This window comes from Salarias fasciatus, chromosome 18 (genome assembly GCF_902148845.1).
Source record: "Salarias fasciatus chromosome 18, fSalaFa1.1, whole genome shotgun sequence".
NCBI classification, from domain to species: domain Eukaryota; kingdom Metazoa; phylum Chordata; class Actinopteri; order Blenniiformes; family Blenniidae; genus Salarias; species Salarias fasciatus.
The window spans coordinates 20595741-20616427 of NC_043762.1; the positions used below are offsets into that span (position 1 = coordinate 20595741).

The 20687-nt window shown below is 44.5% G+C and overlaps 2 protein-coding genes across 4 annotated transcripts in view; one reads left to right on the top strand and one right to left on the bottom strand.

Moving 5' to 3' along the window:
* Positions 1-5538, bottom strand: part of nr2f6a (nuclear receptor subfamily 2, group F, member 6a) — an 8578-nt gene extending 3040 nt beyond the window's left edge. Inside the window, exons 1-5 of one of the 2 annotated variants that reach the window (XM_030116091.1) lie at positions 4814-5538; positions 4131-4480; positions 3710-4031; positions 1700-1794; positions 27-361 (exon numbers count right to left, since the gene is read on the bottom strand). In XM_030116091.1, coding sequence (XP_029971951.1) covers positions 27-361; positions 1700-1794; positions 3710-3978 — 699 coding nt within the window. In that variant the 5' untranslated portion in view covers positions 3979-4031; positions 4131-4480; positions 4814-5538. Of the gene's footprint in view, positions 1-26; positions 362-1699; positions 1795-3709; positions 4481-4813 lie in introns of both variants that reach the window. The other variant, XM_030116092.1, reaches the window with a different exon arrangement.
* Positions 5539-15032: 9494 nt separating this feature from the next.
* plvapa (plasmalemma vesicle associated protein a) lies at positions 15033-20605 on the top strand. 2 transcript variants are annotated; one of them, XM_030115856.1, is made up of 7 exons: positions 15033-15697; positions 16514-16580; positions 16684-17405; positions 18000-18381; positions 18418-19020; positions 19904-19964; positions 20321-20605. In XM_030115856.1, exons 1-7 carry the CDS (start codon positions 15308-15310, stop codon positions 20352-20354), a joined length of 2259 nt encoding a protein of 752 aa, XP_029971716.1. In that variant the 5' UTR covers positions 15033-15307; the 3' UTR covers positions 20355-20605. The 2 variants fall into 2 exon arrangements, with proteins under 2 accessions (XP_029971716.1, XP_029971715.1); XM_030115855.1 differs by having other exon boundaries at positions 18000-19020.
* Positions 20606-20687: the final 82 nt, after the last annotated feature.

Here is a 20687-nt window from a genome sequence, read left to right on the forward strand (position 1 = left end):
ATTTAAATGAGATTCAAACTCCTGACCTGATCCGACACCGGCAGCTCAGGGAAGTAGGGGATGTTTCGGGCCCACTCCACCGTGCTGAAGAGCAGCCGGGCCGCCAGTTCGCAGATGTTATCGATGCCCATGGCGTTGTCCGGCCCGGCCTGCTGGTTGTACTGGTGTCCGTAGCGGCTGCTGGGATACGGCTCGGCTCGCAGCAGCTGGGAAATGAGCTCCGACACCGGCTGGCCCCCGCCGCTCCCGCCGTTGTTGTTGTTGTTGTAGAACTCGCCGCCTCCGAGGCCGCTGGCGCCGCCTATGGGAGTGATGGAGGGGCTGAGGCTCGGCTGGGGGGGGATGCGTCCACGTTGAACTGCTGTGGTTTGGTTGGGGGACGAAGGGATGGAGAGAGGAAGAGGAGGGAGAGCGAGAGATGCAGAAAACGGCGAGGGAGACAGGGAGGGGATTTGGAGGAGAAAACCAGAAGGAAAAATAGTTTAAACTGAGTTCAGCCGCGGGTGTGTGCCAGATTATTAGCAAGGCAGGCCTGAGACAATTAAAAAGCTTTTCTTCAAGATTAAAAAGGAAGCATAATCAAACTCTGATTCCAAATCCAGACCATGAAATGCTCTTATGATCGCCCGGCTGAACCAAGGTCATCTACAGACGTAGAGAATTTCAGACAAAAAAATGTACTCTCCAATGCAATTTCACATCTTCGATATATTCATTCCAGAGAACAATTACAGCACGGCGCCGGTGGAACCTCTGCACAGGGTTGTCATCGTACATACGGGGGATTACCTCTGCTTTCAAAAGCATCCAGTGAGACTGGAAGCGGCGTGACAGACAGCGTCGCTGCCAGAGCGGAGACAGCCGGCAGATTACTGCATGTAGACTTGTTCATTTGGGGATTTCCATTCATGTAGCAAGCGTTTGCCCTGCTTAAGCATCTTTCAGCCGGAGACTAAATCAGTACCAGACGGAGGAATGCAGCTCGGTAGCCAATTCTGACCTCTGACCTCCCCTGTGGAGGTAGTGGAGCAAAGGGAGGCTCTCCGCCGGGAGCCATAATGTGTCTCATTAGCATGCCTTACGATCTGTGATTATGATCGGGAAAAAAAAAAACCCCTACAGAGAGGATGTGTGTGTTTACAGCCTCTTCATACGTTTGTTTGCCTCTGTCAGCGCAACAGTCACAGATTCCTCATTGACGCATCGCCACTTAAGGAAAAGAAAAAAAAATCCCCATATTGGATTGTTCCCGATCGAGCCAACAAGTCAGAGGCTTGGTGGAGCTTAAGGCTCCGGGACACAGGTGTCTTAGCTTCGTATCTCTCGGTAAGTCTTACGCAGGCACTAGATTAAGCCACTTAGTACATGGCACTGAGCCGACACGCATGGCTAACTTCGCCATGATACGGCCTCGCCAGCCATGTGTGGCATTTACCCCGCACTCCGGAGCGGAGGAGGCAAGATAACGGCAAAAGCAAATTACTACTGTATCGCCACTGATATTTTTGCTTTGCACAAAGCAGCTGATAGCAGTAATGAGGAGACAGACGGAGGTTGTGAAGATCACTTCTTTCCCTTTTTTTTTTTTTTAAATTTCTGATGAATTCAATTGCCATGCTTCCGGCAGAACATGTATAGAAGCACCGTATTGTACAATGTCTTGGATGGAGGGCGAATGATTCATGAAGCACACAGATACCTTCTTTGCGCATGCCCACGCGGAAACACTTCTTCAGCCGGCAGTACTGACACTGGTTCCTGTGGTGCTGGTCAATCTGACACTCTCTGTTTGATCTGAGAATACAAAGAAGAAAAACATGTCAATAAAGAACACTACCGAGTCAAAACGATGCAGGCTTGCTTTTCTGAAATAAAGGATGTCAGATCTTGTGCTCTGCTTCCACACAAATCCTAAAAACTCTCATATGGCAAACGTACAACAGACCCTTTATCTTTCAATGACTCACAAGCAGCTGTTATGTAAAGTCATCATTTTTTCGTGGATTAAATTATAACAAAGATTCATTTTTATAGATTGGATCAGCATGCAACACTTCCTTTTTGCATAACAGCTCAGCATTTTTATTGCATTATGAAACCGGTTTCTACATGAGCTTGTTTACAGCCTTATCGTGCCCGAAGAGCAGATGGCTGTACAAATCAATGGCACATATCAAGTGTTCTTGTGTGCATAGACTACCGTTTAGCTCAAACAGAGCTTAAATCATGAGTCAATTATTGACTGTGTCGATCAGAAAGAAAAATATTTGGTCAAGTAGGCCTTTCAGTCTTTTCTGAATGAGAAAATGTCTGGCAATTAATTGAAGTGAAATCATCTTTTTACTGTTTGCATGACAAAATAATCCATTTAAAAGCCTCCCATACATGCTGCAGATAACTAAACTCTAATTATGGGAGGATAATTATGGTACTTGAGAGCACTGACAGTTTGGCAAACTGTGCCAAACTGTTTTTGTCAGTCCATGAACAATCAGTTCTTTCATGAATATGAGAGAGACAAAAGAGAAATATGTTGAGTGTCTCAATGTCCTAAAGAAGAGAAAGACGTTTGTTCTGTCCAAGATGTGACAAATCACCAAAATCTGGCTTTGTTAAAACAAAAATGTCATAAATGACAAACTGGAAAAATTAAATGCATCCATATAACCTGATCCGGAGCACCCGTTTTCAAATACATATTCTGAATTTTAACGACATGCTCCACTGTTGGATTTGCTGAATCATTGTAATGATTATATGACCACCGATGTGCCGATAAGTCAAGATAAAGTGCAAATGAAACAACCTTAAATAATGTACGGACACGTCTTGTACTGATATTTTCCTCCACTGTTGTGCATGTCGATTAAATACCTACAAAATGACACACACACACACACACACACACACACACACACACACACACACACACAAGGTGCATTTCAAAACATTTTTAATGCACCTAAAAGGTTCTCTCTGCTGATTTTGGATTTCCAGTATATAAACTGCAACATTTGAAGTCATTGTTTCTTAGAAATTGAGGTGGTATTGATGAACTGAAAGTTAGAAAGACAGCACCTGAATATAGTTCAAGAGCCAGATGTTTTCCCTAGTTTTTTGTTTTTTTTATGATGAGCAAATCCCCCCCCCCCCCAAAAAAAAAAAAAAAAAAAAATTTGAAACTTTGGATTTTATAGGGGAAAAAGGAATTGCACATGTACCTGAATACTACAGTCAGACTGCAGTTGATAGATAGATAGATAGACAGATAGATACTTTATAGAGCAACATAAAAAACTAAAAAATAAACATATAAGCTCTGACAGGAGAGTTGAAACATATTTAAGAATGTTTGCAGCTGAAAAATAAACAAAACTACGCTGATTGATTAACATTGTGTTGATTTGGTTATAGGTTGGCTCATAAATAGACAGATGACAGAATAGAACAGACTTTATCAATCCCAGAGAGCAATTATTTGACTGGCAAGTAGCAAAATAATTAAGAGAATAAATATCTATAAATTACACGACTGAATTTGGTTCCATAGTCAATAATAGACCAAAAAAACCCACAAAAACACCAGAACTAAAAGCTGAAACTCCACCATGTATTTTTAACTCGCACGACGCATTTCCGTCTTTTGTAAACAAACGCGCGCTCGAGCGCTGAAACGAAAACAAACTCCGTTTCCCGGCATGCACCTCACCTGCAGGTGTAGCTCAGGTTGCGCCTCACGCTCCGCTTGAAGAAGCTCTTGCAGCCCTCGCACGTGAACACGCCGTAGTGCTTCCCGCTGGACTTGTCCCCGCACACCACGCAGTCCACCACGCAGGCCTTGTCGTCGTCCCCCGCCTCCATGTCGCTGCCGCCCGCCTGCGGCGAGCCGTCCTCCTCCTCGCCCCGCAGGTAGCCCTTGTCCCCCAGGCCGTTGGTGCCCCCGTTGGGATCTCCCCAGCCCCCACTCACCATGGCCATCGCTTGGTCGCCGCACCAGCGCAGAGGAAAACGGGGACAGCCGGACAAGGTTCCTGGTTGCCCGTCAAGGTAACATAAATAGCAGAAAGTCCAGAGTGTGCGTGTGTGTGTGTGTGTGTGTGTGTGTGTGTGTGTGTTTCCTCCTCCTTCACCTGCAGGGATTCAGTGTGTTCTGCCGTCCATCTGTGAGGTTTCTGGGCGGTTTCAGAGCAGGAAGGGGGGGAAAGTGTTCTCCGGCTGAACGGACAGATATCAATGAGAGGAGGGAGGAAAAAGCCCGTAAGCCTCGAGCAGAGAAAACAAGAGGCGCTCAGTCTCCGCCCCCTCCACTATGACCTGGAAACACTCTCCGTGTGGCAACTTTTAGATTTGCATGCCTGTGGATTTTCAAGGTTTTGTCCTTTTTTTGTTTCTCCTCTTGATCCAGAATCCCGAGGTGGCTGAGCAGAGTCCTGCCTGAGCGCTGCCCGGTCGAACGGCCGCACACCTCAGCCGAGGAACCCTTTTCACAGGAAACAATGAATCAGACACACGCAGCGCATCCTCCAGAAACACACACAGCATAAACAGACAGATTAGCATGTGAATGACAGGAGGGGCTCTGCTCACTGCTGTCTGTTTCCCTCTCTCACGTACAGCTCTGTCTCTGTAGCAACAGTAATGGCTGAAAAAGGACCTCAGCAGCTCGCCTTAGCACATGCCTGGAGAGGATCTGACCACCCCTCTTAAAGCACCCCTCACCCTGATTTCTGCCTCTGCTGGTGTCAGGCGTTCTGCATAAAAGGCACGTGCGGAGCCCGACTGAAATCATTGTGCTGATAATGTTCGAGCTTACCTCAACTGTGTGTGTGTGTGTGTGTAAGAGATCCCTTCCTCGCTCTAGATCTTCCTCCCGTGCAGCGGGGCAGAGAGCGCCGACACGGCTCTGCTATTCTGCCGCGATCCTCCCGGCAGCCGCGGCATTGTGACCCACGGTGAAGGTACTCCTCATCGGGCGGAGCGAGCGGCGCCGCTCCTGCAGGCTGCAGCGGGCGACGTGGACCGCCCGCTTCCCCAAAACACACAGCGCCAGTAGATCCCCGGCACGAGGAAGTGCTGCCTCCTCTTCCTTCCACACGAACACACGAAAACGGAGAAGGCGAGCGAGCGAGCGTCCGTCTGCTCTGCTCAGCCCGCCGTGGTTCCTGTGGTTCCTCTCCAGGCACTCATGGGGGGCTTCTCCCTTCAGCCTTTTGTCAGTGCTTGCCCACCAAGAACTAATGACTTGCGGCCTAGCCCTGTGTGCTGCTCTTTCGCCTGTGTGTGTGTGTGTGTGTGTGTGTGTGCAAAGCTTTTCCCTACGGCTCAGGCAAAGAGAGGGAGGGGGTGGAAGAGATGGGTGCTCCTCTTTCCCCCCTCTGTCTCTCTCTCTCTCTCTCTCTTTCTCCCTCTCCCCTGGCTTCAGAGTCCACAAATCAGATTATAATTCAAGGAAATGGCCAGGCCGGGCGCAGGCTGGACGTCTCTGCGTTTGCTCTCTGTCCTCCCCTCGCCTTGTCCTTCTTTCCTCTCGTCTGTCTGTTTTCCTCCAACCTATTTGTGTGTTTGAGAGAGAGAGAGAGATCAAGCAAAGCAGGAGAGAGAGGGAGGGAGGGGGAGCAGGAGTGTGTGCAGAGGGGGAGGGGGCTCGGTGTGTGTGTGTGTGTGTGTGTGTGTGTGTGTGTGTGTGTGTGTGTGTGCATGCACACGCTCCCAGGGATTTGACACTGCTATTCAAGCCCTGTGGTTACCATGGCGCTGGCTGCCTTATATGGCCAATGGAGTCAAAGAGCAAAGAGAGTGGGCTGTTTGGGGCAGCGTGCGCACACACACACACACACACACACACACACACACACACACACACACACACACACACACACACAGGAAGAATGTGGAGGATGTCTCTCCTCAGAGATGCAGAGAGCATGACCCCGAGGCCTCAAAAACCACCCCGACAATACCAGATTACCCTGAAGCCTCGCAGCAAACACAAGCAAGCCCGTCTCCCTGCTGCCCTTTGTCTTGCGGAAAGCAATCAGATGTTGCCTCTGAATGTTTTCACACTGCAGCAAACTCTGTGCGAAGCAGAGCAAGGCGGCAAAATGAGGTGAACTCCGTTTCCTGACGCCGGGACGCGTCTTTTCTCTCTCGAGTGGCACACTCTGATCCCACGTACGTGGCGGCAGCTCGCCGGAGAGCAGGTTATTGTGCCGGAAAATAAAAGGTTACCGCTCCGTGGCCGTTGTTCATTTCTCAAAGGCCCTCTGTCTCACCACTTTGTGGAGCACACGGTGATTTGTGTTTGAGGTTACCCCGAGAGGTCAAACTGACTCTCACACCCCCCGCCGCGTAAAAAGCCCAGGGTCAAATGCTGATAAAGGGGAGGAGGAGGGTGGACAACAGCCCTGGATAAGAGCTTTAAGAGATAAGTGATGAATCTGCTTGTAAATATGCTGCTTCTTGGGCATTTGGGGGGGGTGGCGGGGTTGCAGACATACGGACAGATGAAAGTGTCAGAGCCCCGGGACGTTCAATGGATGCAACTTGTTGTCTTATCTCGCCAGCGATTACAGATTTTAAAGGAATTTTTCTCCCCCATGGGGCAATTTTATGGCATTCCTAAATCCAAACCAATCCCTGCCTCCCTCCCCCTCAGTGTATTTGTGTGACAGGGACACATTGTCCCCACCATTGTGCCTCTAATGGGTCATCAGAGGGTTGTGTGTGAGAGAGTGTGTGTTAATTTGAATGAAAGTCCCTTTAATTAGGCCTCTGTGTCTGTTTATTGTCACTTCTTGTGTCGGGAAAGATTAGGCTTGTCAAATAAAGGGTGCTTGTAAAGGACTGTGTGTGCAAGAAGATGAGATATCCAACCGGGCCGTTAATCAATACTTTTGTGTTTCGAGAACAGTAAATTCACGCAATCGCTGCCATCACTTGTTTACTATCAGCACAGATTCAGTCTAGTGGAACACTTGTAATTTTTTTTTTTTTGAAGTTTACCTACCTAAATATAAGATGTTAATTGCTTATTGCTTTTCAGAACCTGAACTAGTTGACATTTTTAAAGAAAAATAACACTGACACTCTCTTCATGGGAAATTCAGTGACATGTCCAAACAAAATGTCCTTTCGCTTATTTTTTCTTTAAATCTTGTTGCTTCCGAAATAGCGACAAGACTTTCCACAGAGCTGCATTTGGAAATTTTTCTAAAAGATCTGAAATCCCACTTCCACAGGGTCCCGCCTCAGACTGCACAAATTCTGCACCTTTCAGAATTCATGCTTTCACATGCACATGCACATCTCTTTCACTTCTCGTAAATATATTCCTGCAAACCTTTACCTTTGTAAAACAGTAGATGGAGTCATACAGTTTGTGCAGCAGCCAGTCAGGCTAAAATCGTGCCTACATTCTGTGGTAGTGGCACAAAAACCTAAATATTCTCAGTGTAGTTGTAATTTTAAATGACTGTAGTTGTCATCTGTCGGCGAGTGTGCATCTCAAGTTTAAATTAAAAGGAAAAAAGGCTTTACATGCCTTCAGTGTCCTCTGCAGTGTGCATCTCCGTTTCTGTGGTACTGTCGGGGGCAGGAGTGATGTGACCTTTGACCTAACAGTCAGGAATGTGGTCACTCCCATGGAGAACTTCAGAAATGCAAGACGGCACAAAAAAATGCCTGTCAAACTGCCACTCGCACGGTTTAATATCACACACACACACACACACACACACACACACACACACACACACACACACACACACACACCAATCCAGGAAGCAGCACGACACAACAGTGCAGTGGCGAGCTCAGACGAACTGTACAGTACTCTAACATCACATCACTGTCTCAAAACGGGAGATAAATGGGCCCGTTTTGTTTTTGGAAAGACACAACTGGCCACAGATTCGCAGCTTCAGCGCTCCATGTTCCTCTAGAGATGCTCAACTCATGACTAAGTATCAAAGTCTCATGTTTGCTGAATCAATCGTTATTCTCTGCAGGAGGATGAATGAGCGTCGTGTTTGAAGCAGAGACGTCTGAAACATGCTGCGCTCTCCAGGACCAGGACTGGGCAAAAAAAACTGGCCTCTGCACCTAAATTAGTGGATGTCAAAAAAAGAAAAGGTGGGCAGAAGTGTATCTAGTCTGTGATTACAGTCTGAAAAGTTTCCTGGGAGCTGGCGTGGCAATTATTTTTCTTATTCTTAGTTAAACACACGTTAAGTTCATGCAACATCAGCAAATGTGAATAATAAAACAGCGATCATGTCAGAAGACGTGTGGGCACATTGTGGTTTGTACCTGTTAGTGTTTTTTTTTACCTCAGTGATATTCTTCTTCAGTAATCTGTTGCCAGCATCTGTCTGGTGGATCCGCAGTGTGACGGACTCCAAACACACGCAGCAGCAAAGCTCGTCGCTGACCCAGAGTTGCGTCTTTGTTCAGCTGGCTGCGTTGCTCTTTATTGGGGTGAGAGGTCTCCAAGTCGGTTGTGGATCAGGGGAACATAATTACCAGGCCCTGGTTGTAATCTGAAACCTTTCTTTTGAGGCCGAGCGCGCCCGACTGGGACTGTTGGACCTGAGCTCCGTGGATACTGGAGAATATATGGGTTACGTTTTGTTTTGAATTTGAAAATAGTGACTTTGAAGATGCAAAACAAGTTTTAATTTCGAGCTTCATGTTTCCATATGTAATATTCCCATGTATATTCAAATGTGTGACCTTAATCTTGAGATTATTTACTTTGCGTAGCTTAATCTTCCCGAATGTCTGAAATTAGTTCAGATCAGATCAGAATTGATTCAATATCTTACTTTTCGTAGTTGTCAACATTTTGTATTTATCTTTAAACAATAATCGTGAAAAGATCTTTTAAGCTTTGCAGGCCGTCCATTCTGTTCAGAATCCTGGATCGGTCCGAGTTTTCTTTCGATGTCAAACCGCCAGCCTGTGATTCCAGGACGAGCTGTTGAACCCATCGTGTTGGTATCATTAGACGCTTCCAAACATGAATCACACAGCTATCGATTCAGTTAGCATTTCAACCACACGAGTTAACCTTTAAATGTCTAATGTTAGTGCGGTTCTCCCCCGGCGGCTGTAATTCAATCTCGGGGTGTTAGCCGTGTGCGCTCAGCTGCATCAGCATATGGAAAGTAGGTCTTTACTTGAAGACCTGAGGCGCCGGCGCTGCCTTCTCGCGAGCGCGGCGTTTTCATCACGCTCCGGCGGCCGTCAAATGTTTAGACTCGCGGTGACAGCTTCACCCTGAGACCAGTGTGACCTTTGACCCCCGAGGAATGGACAAGCCCGGTAACAAAAACAGAGGCCTTTTGTGCGGGTCAAAGGAAAAACATCTGCTGTGCTGAAGACACAGAGAGGAGAGGGGGATTAACTCTTGGGCATTCATCGTTTGGTCTTTTCAGCCACCTTTAGATGAGAGGTGGCTGATGGGAAACGTGCAGAAAGCCACTGTACGTGACATCATTACGGGCGCAGCCCACCTCATTTCACTGACTAATGCCCGCAGCTGCTTCTTGGCTCTGCAGGAAAAAAATGATTAAAGAAAACACAGATAAATGCAATATGAGGGAGGTGGGGGGGGTTTCTTTGATATGAATGCTGCATTCTCTTCTTATCACATCTCTGCAGGAGGCACTAGCCACAGCTCGCCTCTCATTTTTAAATTAAATTTGAGCTGGAATAAATGATCTGAGAGGATTGCAAATTCATTTGAGCACTCGAGTCGTTTGATATCATCGCGCATTGTCATGATAAATGAGCGTCTGAATTTCTTAAATCCGCTGGAGCAGGACTGTGTCGTTTCAGTCCGAGACCACAGACAACAAAAGAAAGCACGGGTTAACTCCCTGCGCACGTGCTGTTATTTAGCACCTTATTGTTTATTTGTCTTTGTTCCGCTGGTGGCTGAGTAAGATATTTACCACTCCTCACGGGTCCCGCAGCACAGAGACCTCTTTCTTCAGGCCGGCCACCTGATACGCTGCGAGGCCGTTATATGAGTAACCGGATCCCTCGGAGCAAATGACCTATTAGCCAAACATCTCTGGAGGGAAACCTCTCGGTGTCATTCTGTTTATTGTCATGCAGAATCCGGCTCTTTTGTGAGAGCCGATGAAAGAGTAAACCGCGTGCTTCGCACTGTAGTAAACATTAAACACCGAGACTGAATTCTTCCCTAAATATTTGCTATTAAGGGGAGACTGAGACATTTTAGGAAATGTGCTTATTGACCAGTTGCCAGGCAACAAGCAGATACTCAAATAAGTTACTGCTCCCAGCTGACACTTTAGTCTGACAAATACGCCACACAACTCCCCCAGAAAACGGCAAATACCTTCACAACTTGGCGTTTTGTGGATTAGAAACTTTTATGACGTGATCATTCAAAACTGACAGATTTTGCTCCAGAATTATCAGTGCTGTGCAGATCCTGTGTGTGGAGACGGGGAATAAAATGATAATGCCAGCCTGGATTTGACTTCAACCCATGTTTCACTGTTCGTACACATTACCAGACAACAAAGTTTCAATTGAATTCAATCATTTTATTTACCCCCGAGGGGCAATCCAAGAATGAATAGAGCTACTTCATCAACGCCAGGGGGAAGTTCTTTGTTCCATTTTCTCACACGGAGTGGGAATTTACCATATATTAAAATAAAATAGTGTTTTATGAATACAGTGGTTGAGGTTCTAGATATATTTTCAGGTGAAAACAATGGAATCCTTTCCTGTCAATATCATAAACAGACACAGTTGTTTTCATGAGTTTAGCTGCTATTAATCTCATCTTCATTTGGTACATCAGATTAGATCCTCATCTTGAGTGGTGGGTCGACTCGTCTCTGATGTGACAAGCAGAGATCTGTTGTAAACAGCCAAATCTTTCCAGGACTTTATTTTGCAACCCCGGTGATACGTTCATCAGCAGGAGCCATAAATCGCACAATATTTTATGGTTGAAGTGTTCAGGTACATTTTGACCTGCCAGCAGTGAGCAGGGGATTTTTTTTTTTGACCCCCGTAATAATCAGCATTGCCCATCTATGCTGCGAGATGAAAACGATCGTTCAGCAAATCACAGATATGCAAAATCACCACTTTGAATCCGATCCACGACACCTTAAAACACCAAAGTGTGCTGTAAGCTGCTGTAATGACGGTAATAACACCAAACACACCATGCCTGCAGTTGGGCTGAGTTTGGGTTCAAAGAACTGAAGAAGACGTCAAATACATGTTTTTTTTTCTTTCAGCTGAACTGCAGTCTGCTGGGTGAACATCTGTCATATTTTTAATTACTTTGACACTAAACCCTGCGGTGCCTCCAGATTTGAAACGTCAGTCTACCTGTGATCTACAGAAATATAAAACAATTATATATATAAACAACAATAGAAACAATCCAATATCATAATATTTCTTAGCTGCATGCACCCTGAACAGGTTACCAGTCACTAACAATCACATCTGCTAACATGTTAGCGTCACCATTTATCTCCAAATATGGGAATGAACTGGAGAACCCGGTGGAACAGGAAGACACCACCATCCCTGCCTTGGACAAATGAGCGTCCCCAATCTGACTATCGTATATCTAAATCTCAGCTGGAACGTGAACCTGTGGTCCCCAACATGTTAAATTCTTCCTTTAAGAAACAGAAAAGCTCATTTGTCTACTTTGACCTTGAACCTGACACAAAGCACAGCTGTGAAGGTTATATGACTTTGTGATGGTTTTATGACGGCTTGTGTTGATGAAGCTCGCTTCAAATCAGCCACTCTAAATGTACATCTCAGCCTGGCTGAAGGCTGCTTTACATTTTTCACACTGGGCCGTTTAAAAATTCAGGAGCACAGACGATGTAAGATGCAGTCCATCAAACATTGAAAAACCTGATCAAAAGAACAGAAGCTATAAATAAGTAAAATACAAGTTTTTTTTTTACATGATTCGTGCTGCTCCTTCCCAGCAGCAGGGATTATTTCGCAGCTGTTTATCACGTCCTTCATGTGCTATCACATGTGTGTTGTATTATTTAAAGATCACTTCCCTCTTCATCTCTTGCTCATATGGTCATTCTCTGCATTTATCAATGGCTTTGTAGCTGCAGTGGTATTCATTTTCCACTTAGTGGCAGTGTGCTCCATGGTTATGACTATATATGCTCTGACAGTTTCTTCTCACCTTGCCGGGGGTAAAAACGATCCCTTTAGTTGGTTTTTCCATTGTTTAATTTAAAATATGACTGCTTCATTTCACATAATTCACATCAATACTACAGTTCGTTGTTAAACTCAATCTGCCATTCCTAAAATCCAAACTCTGTCCGCATTTTTGTTTAATACACCTGCTGCTTATTGAAACTGGTATTTTTTTGTGTGTTTCTGGCAAACCCTAGCAGATCTCAGCTGGAGCTTTTGGGATTCTGCTGTGTGGGTGTATGCGGTGTTCAGTTTCAAGGAACATAAGCAGATCGGAGGTCCTCGGGTTTCAACAAAATGAAAAAGCACATATCTTCTTTCTTTCTCACCTCCGCAGAAGCCTCAGTCAGTTTAAAGCTCAATCGATCATATTTTAGTTTCACTTTTTCCACTTCTTGTAAAATAATGGAATTTTCTCGCTGCACATTAATAGCAAAGCAAACGTCAGGAAAATACAATTAATGTTTTCATGAACCCAAAGCAAAATAATCTCAGTGGACTCTTTCAGTTGACAGGAAACTATCTGTGAACAGGCTTTGCTTTGCTGTGTGTGAACTCCGTTTACTCATCTGTGCTCCCCTTAAAAACCGTCCCCCCTGTCAGACCTGCATGAGAGCAGATGCTGCTCACTGCGGCGTGAGACGAGGTGATGGTTTCTCACCCACACAGCCACACATTATTCAAACTGAGGTGATTTAAAGGCACTTGGTCATTCATGTATATCTCTCATTGTGTCCCTTAAGCTCTCACATTGAACTATAATTTAGATATTTTTTGTTAAACTGTGTATTTCTTTGTATTTCTCACAATATAAAGCACAATTTGTAAAGGCTGGTAAGATCCATACGGCATAATTTCTTCTGCTGCTTTTCGGGGGACTTGAATTCTCAGTCTTTTTTCTTCTTCGTTTTGAATTCTTGTCTTTTTAAATGTATGTGTGCAGCTGGTGTTATATGAACCACACACAGTCATACTCGATCATTTTGTTGAATATGAATTGAAAATAATTGATCGTTTTATCCTAAACTTCTTTTGTCATGACTTATTAAGAATTAAAAGGAACATTAAAAAACTAATAGACACCCACTCCCACACCTGGAAAAAAAGCCATGTTGCCCCCGTTGGAGGCCCATCCCACGCTGTGAGGATCATCAAGTCCCACAGGACAAGTAAGACTTACGTAGAAGGACATAATGGAATATTTTGCTTATTTTTAATCTCAGTGGACTTCTCCTAAACTTATGTCAATTCCATAAACTTCATTCTAAGATTTAATCCCTAGAGAATGTTGTACTAATTTACAACTCACATGGATTAATTGCTTCTAATTCTAAAATCATCTGCATTTCAAGCAGCTGCCGGCTGAAGTGCTGCAAGGAGCAAAGTGTGGCATTGTTCCAGTAAGCCAGATGAGCCTGTTTAAAGGGAAACCAAATGTTTGCTCCTCCATATATCTCAAAAGAGGATTTCAAAGGGAATCCTGACTCCTTCCTCTTCTTCTTCTTCTTCTTTTGTGAGTTCTTCCTGCTGCCACTTTTTGAACAAGTTCAGGATTAGATCGAGGAAAAACAGCCTGTACTTGTCTTCAAAGACCTACGAAACTTAATAAACAATTTGTGGGTAAAAGTCCTGTGATCAAGTTTACGTTTGAATGTCTGGTTGGGTTTGATCTCTCATGTAGTACGAAGGGGAAGGTGGAGCTTTAGATGCCATCTGTCGTTATTCCTCTTCTCTTTCTACATGTTTGCTCAACTTCAAGGGTCAAAACTGATACTCGATGTTACCGAGGTACAAAATATACAACTAACTGACACAGGAGCACTTTTCCAGGCATTTCAACAACATCATTGTCCCTGCAGGAAGCAGATCTGGTGTCTAAGCACAGAGATAAACACAGCCCACTTCAGCTTTAGTGGATTTAACACTGGGATGGCTTATCTGTCCTATTTGCCTCTGATATCCTGTGTTTGTTGGTGTCTTTTTTTTTGTTAAGGCATCTTGTCCTCAGAGCTGCGCCTGGTGTGGCCGCCACCTATGAGTTGTTGCTTCCTCTCATGATGAGGCTCAGCATGCCAACAATGCCTGGCAGGAAAGAGATGTGAGTGCTACTGTCAGGCGGTGGCTTCACATGGAGTGTGTATGTGCGTGTCTGCGTGGCGACACACAGGGAAGCTCGCTGACGTCATCGTGTTGGACTGAGACTCGGGGCATCAAAGAGCCACTGACTGACAGTTTCTGCAAGAATAACATGAGCCATTGTCCTCGCCGCCTGCTGCATACCGGAAAACACCATTCATGATCCCATAAAAAACGTTTTTTTGGCAGGTTTATGGAGGAGCTGTTCGAGGGGGGGGGGCCCGCTGAGGTCTTTATGACTCAGAGAGATCAAAAAAAGAAATCACAAGTTTTTCTGGGTCTGGATGCCAATTCTTAATAGCAAAACTGTTCAACAATAACTGTCTGAAAATACTTTCATGTTTAACAGCTGTTTCTAACCTTGGACTTCGTCCAGACAACAACACCATGGACCTCTGTGTTTTATAAATGTAAACATTTCATGCTGAGATTATCATGATATTGTATAGTAATATTTCTATGAGTGTGTGTTTGTGTGGGAATTTTGACCTATACGTGCCCGTATGCATTGATCCAGATGGGAGGGAAAACAGAGGAGGTGGGAGGCAGATGATTAAGGGAGGAGACTAAAACCAGGACCGCTTCCCAACATGGGAAATGCGTGGCCAAAGGAGTTTATAAACTCCTGCCCATGTTTATAGAGAATCCACAATCTTATCAATTCTCACATTTTCAGAGCTGCAGAGAGGAAACGCCTGGCCAACGCCGCGGTGCTTTGTGAGAGGAAGGGGCAGAGGCTTTTCGAGAAATGGACTGTGAAATCTGCCTGCTGGTCTGAAAACATCCAGCATTGTTTTATTTGCTCATTTGGCTTGCACACCTCCAGTGTCTTTGTTCTTGTGCAGAGATGAACTCGGACTGAACTTGGCTGACGACTTGTAGTATTTTTTTAAACTCGGGATTGCACTACAGACCTTCTCCCTGTACCGGCATCATGTACAGCAGCGGCTATTCGCAGGTCTACGGCCCTGCATCCAAGAAGAAGATCCAGCACCGCTCAAAGGGCAAGAGCTGTGGCTACTACATGCGGATCGCCTTCTTATTCTCGTCGCTCATACAGTCCCTCATCATAGTGGGCCTCGTGCTCTTCCTGGTGTACGGCCGGACGAAGGCCTCGGACTCCAAGTCCCCCATCCAGGACCTGGAGGACAGCTTCAGCCGGCTGTCCATAGAGAACGTCGCCCTGAGGCAGCAAAGGGCCAACCTGACCAACCTGCTCAACATCACCCTGACCGAGAAGGCTCGGAATGACTATGACCTGGGAAAGCTGCGCTTTGTGTGCAACATGTCGATTCTCTTTTTCCAAGATTACGAGAGAAAGCTGGTGAGAAACACTTTTTTTTTTTTTTTTTAATCACGTTAACTATAGTTCATATTGGTTCGCTGTGTGCCTTTAAATTGAATTGCTGACCTTCAATGTTTATTAATAACGTGTAATAATGGTTCATCAGCCTGTTGTTGTAAGTCAGGGTTCTGCAAACTGCAGCTCTTCAGCCAGTTTCTCCCTGCAGCTTTGAACCAGTAATCACTTCAGCTGTTTCATTATCTTGCACTGTAAGATGACTTTCAGAGACATTCTTATTTGGTCACCTAAGATAAATAAAGTCATCTTCCAGCCGCTCTCTCATACAAAGAGAGTTTAATTCAATTTAAATGCACACAGACAAACTTCTCTTGAGTTTTCTTTTCTAAATCGTTAATTTTTTTTATTCATGAAACATAATTTAGACTTTTTGTTTTTGCTCAACAACAAAACTACATATGAATGTTTATGTTTGTCTTTTTTATTACTCTGTTCATTTTGAAGTTTAGATGCGGAAGAGAGAGGTCGAAGGTAAAATTGCCTCTCTTGGTTAGAAAGATTATAAACCTCAATGCGAGAGAAATATTGGCATATTTCAAAAGATTCGGTCATGTTGATTTGATTAAAGCGTGTAAAGAGCTGTAAGAACAGGCTGCGCTCAAAAACCGAATCAGTTTATAAATGACTGATTTCTGACAATGCCAATGGTAAAAAAAAATTACCACATTACTATGTTTTTAAAGAGGGTCCAAAAAATATTGTAGATTAGTCATGAATGATGGTTTGTAGCGAATACAGGGAAGAATGACCGTTTGTTCTTTGTGTTAATCTGAACAGCAACAATGCAACACCGAACTGTTGGGCATTAGGATGAGAGGTTATGCTGCCCAATGCCCACAACTAAGTGAGTTTATTTCTTCATTTTCAACAATCAATGACAGTGAATGAAATATTTTTGATTCCATTTGACATTTTCATGTTAACCCTTGTGTTTTTTTTTTTAACAGCGGCACAGATACCTGGAAACTGCAACTGCGGACTGCTGGCTGATCAAATGAAAGCCAAACTCGAACTTGTTGAGTCTAACTTCACTCAAACGGTGCAGAGAATGAGGATGGAAATGGACCGGACGGCCAAAGAGAGAGACGACCTCAGCTTGGAGGCCATCCGCCTGAGGAGAGACAAGTCCATGTATGAAAAAGAGCTGGGCCTTTATCGGCAACAATCAAAGAATGAGTTCACCCAGTCCTTGAGGTCCGTCTCCAACGTCTCTCGGGCTTTTCTAGAGAAGATCGATACTGTCTTCCCTGCCCTCGATCGCTTCCTGATCAGCTGCCCAAAACAGAGTGAGCACCTGGAGCAGATTCGCACCAACTGCTCCAGCCTGTCCAGAGAAATTGAAGACAAGCTCCAGCGTTACCTGAACATTGTGGGAGACCAGGTGTCGGGCATCAAGGCTGAGAACGGCCGTTTGAAGGCAGAAAACTGGCGACTGTCCGAGGACTACCGCTGGTGTGGCCAAAACCGCACGGGAATGATGGTGCAGCACAGACAGAACATGGAGAAGCTTCAGCGCAAGCACGACCAGGACAAGGAGAGACTCCTGATGGAGAAGATGAAGCTGATTGGAGATGTTGAGGTCCTGGAAAACAATGTCAAATACAAAAGTAAAGAGGTTGACCATCTTACAGAGCAAATTAAGCTGCTCAACATGTCGTGTGTGGCAAGGGTAAGAAACTTTCTTGACTAAACTCTCTTATAACTCTTCTTTTGCAGCTTACGATTAGGTTAAACGTCATTTTATACAAATAAATATTCAAATATTCAGGAAAAAATAGCAAAGTAAGAAAGGCAATAAACATAAATGGTGTTTTGGACCTTTGTCAGAGTAGTTGCATGATGATCTACATATGTTTTTGCAGTATTCAGTTAATTTTGTGTACAGATTTTAAACTCTTTTACATATTATATTTTCAGCATTTTTGCTTTTACTGTGGCAAGAGAAAAAAAAAAACCTAAAGCACAGCACTACCCATGTGCCATTGTTTTGAGATAATGTGGTCTTACATAAAATATACAAGGCCAAAACAGTCTGATTGTTTGTTGGAAATGATCCAGCATCAAGTGCGCAGGAGGAGATGAGGAGAAAAACATATGCCGGGAACCAACAAGAGGGCAGAAAGGTTCAAGCTGGCAGATAACTTTGTCTGTTAGATGTCGGCTTACCAAATATAAAATTAAATATTGTAATTAAGAAAATGTAATTCACTGTGTTTACTATTAATTCTCAAAAGCTGAAATGATTGTTTTTATTTTATTTCAGGGCGGATTTGGTGGAAGTGGAATTCAGCCTGCCTGGAGCTTAAATGGTGGAACTGGACCCAGTTCTGCTGGTAGGGCAGGTATAGGTGTATTGGGATCTTCTGGGGGATCCTTCAATAAGCCTTCAACAGGAACTGGATTTGGCTTATCCCAAGGCTCCAGCTCAAGCCTTGGCTTCTCTCTGTCTAAGCCCGTATCACCCGCAGGATCATTCCCAAGTTATGGATCATCTTCCTCAAGCAACACAGGTTCAAATAAGCAGACATCTGGTTCCTATGGGTCATCTAGCTCCTCCGGCTCCTCTGGATCCTATGGGTCACCTAGCTCCTCTGGCTCCTCTGGATCCTATGGGTCATCTAGCTCTTCCAGCTCCTCTAGGTCCAGTGGGTCATCTAGCTCCTCCGGCTCCTCTGGATCCTATGGGTCATCTAGCTCCTCCGGCTCCTCTGGATCCTATGGGTCATCTAGCTCCTCTGGATCCTATGGGTCATCTAGCTCTTCCAGCTCCTCTAGGTCCACTGGGTCATCTAGCTCTTTGGGCTCATCTAGTTCCTTGGGTTCATCTAGGTCCACTGGGTCATCTAGCTCCCTGGGGTCATCTAGCTCCTTGGGTTCATCTAGTTCCTTGGGTTCATCTAGGTCCACTGGGTCATCTAGCTCTCTGGGGTCATCTAGCTCCTTGGGTTCATCCAGCTCCTCTGGGTCAACAGGGTCAAGTACCAGTTATGGTTCTAGTGGGTATGGATCAAATAAGCAGACATCAAGTAGTGGAAAAAGCCTGTTTGGGTCATCATCGTCCGGGTCCACTGGATCATCTTCCTCAAGTGGTTCAACAGGATCTTCTGGGTCAACTGGGTCGACCAGTAAGAGTGGATCAAGCAGTTCTGGAATGGGTTGGTTTGGGTTTGGGAGCAGTAGCTCATCACAAAGTAAACCAGCAAGTGTACCAGGGAAATCGACATCGAGCAGTGGTTCTGGTTCACTCGGCGGAGGGAGGACAAGTGGGCTGGCAGGTGGCTCAAGTGAGTAGAAATAACTCGAGCAGCTAACTATGACAGTGGGTTTTGTTTTATTGGGGTTTTTTTGGGGGTGTTTTTGAAAAAAAAAAAAAAAAGTTTAGTGTTTTTTTTCATATGCCTCCGACAGATTATGCACAGAGTTTTAATTTCTATGTCCATGTTTCAGATCTCTGACATATTATTTGGCATTAAAATGATTGTTAAAAGTTTCAGTAACATAAGAAAAATGCAGTCATGTTTTTCACCTTCGCTCTGACACAGCAAATTGGCATGATGTTGCAGTGGTTAGCACTGTTGCCTCCAAATTGGAAACCTTAGGTCTGAATCCAGGGCTGGGTCCGGAGCTCAGTCTTTAGATCCTACTGTGATGAATGACTTGATTTATAGGGAGATTCATGACTCTAAATTGTCATTCAGTCTGGACGTGTGCGTCTTTCTGTCTTTGCTCTTTGGCCCTTCGTGTTCAGGGTGAACCTCTGACTTTTACCAAGGTTTTCTGGCGCCAACTGAGCACACTCTTCATCTGGATGAAGCAGGTGTACAATATGTTCTGAGGGAGAGATGCTGCAGAGTGCAGCACAGTTTAAATCACATTCACTCTTTTTCATGCCAGTGGCGGCAAAGCTGCCAAGCGAAGTGTGTGCCGGCCATTGTGATCAACTTGTACATCAGTATCTAGTTTCCACGGACAGCTGGACACATGGAGGCAGGCGCTGAGCTGCCAAGATTACTGGCTCGCCTACTTGAGCCACTTCAATCTCTGCTACTGTAAAAACTGCGGCATTAATCAGTTGGAATCTCAGTAATTTTAGAGCGCTCAAAGGCAAATTTTTGAACCATGGAAAAGCAATAATGCCAATAATGTTTTCTCATTTGTGATCCACAGTGAGTGTCACTCAGCACATCCAAGACATAAAGCGCCTGCTCAACCCCCCTGGCACAACAGAGTGAGTACATGCCATCCTCAGGATGAGAAAACTGCCTTTTCTTAATAGCAGCGCCTGCACAAAGAAAACGTGCTGCAAATACTCACAATTAGCAAGCCCACTTCATATTGATGGATCCATATATTTAATCTATACATAAAAAAATAACACATTCACTGTTGCTGGATTAGATGCATGTAGGATTTATCAAGCTCAGTTTAGGCTTGTTAGTAACATTAGAGGATCAGTTTGGTTTCCACTGTCAAATCTCTAAAGTTATTTTTTTTTTAATCATTTTCCATGTTGCATGATCCAAAAAATTATGTAATAACCTTTTTTTGTCTTTCTCTCTTTTTTCTGTTTTTGTCTTTCTGCAGTGACAAACAAGATCTCTCCGTGTTGCTGGGATAGTCTCTTCTGACGGGGAAACAAAACACTTTTATATATCACTTTATCTTTTACACAGTGGTGACTGAAAGCTTATTGCGTTGAGTTCACATGTTGTTTATCAATGTAATACATGTACTGGTTTTACATGCAATAGTAATTCTACTAACTTCTGCACTTTTGAATGTAAAATGTGAAGTCTGAGTCTTATGCATGCGCAGATGACAGTATTTTGACCTTGTAAATACATGAAATAAAGGTTTTAAACTTGAACACAGTAGCAGTACATCTCAGTTGTTGTTTTTGTTTTTTATACACAAAGCTATTTAAAATATTACCCTATTCAGACCCCGGAAA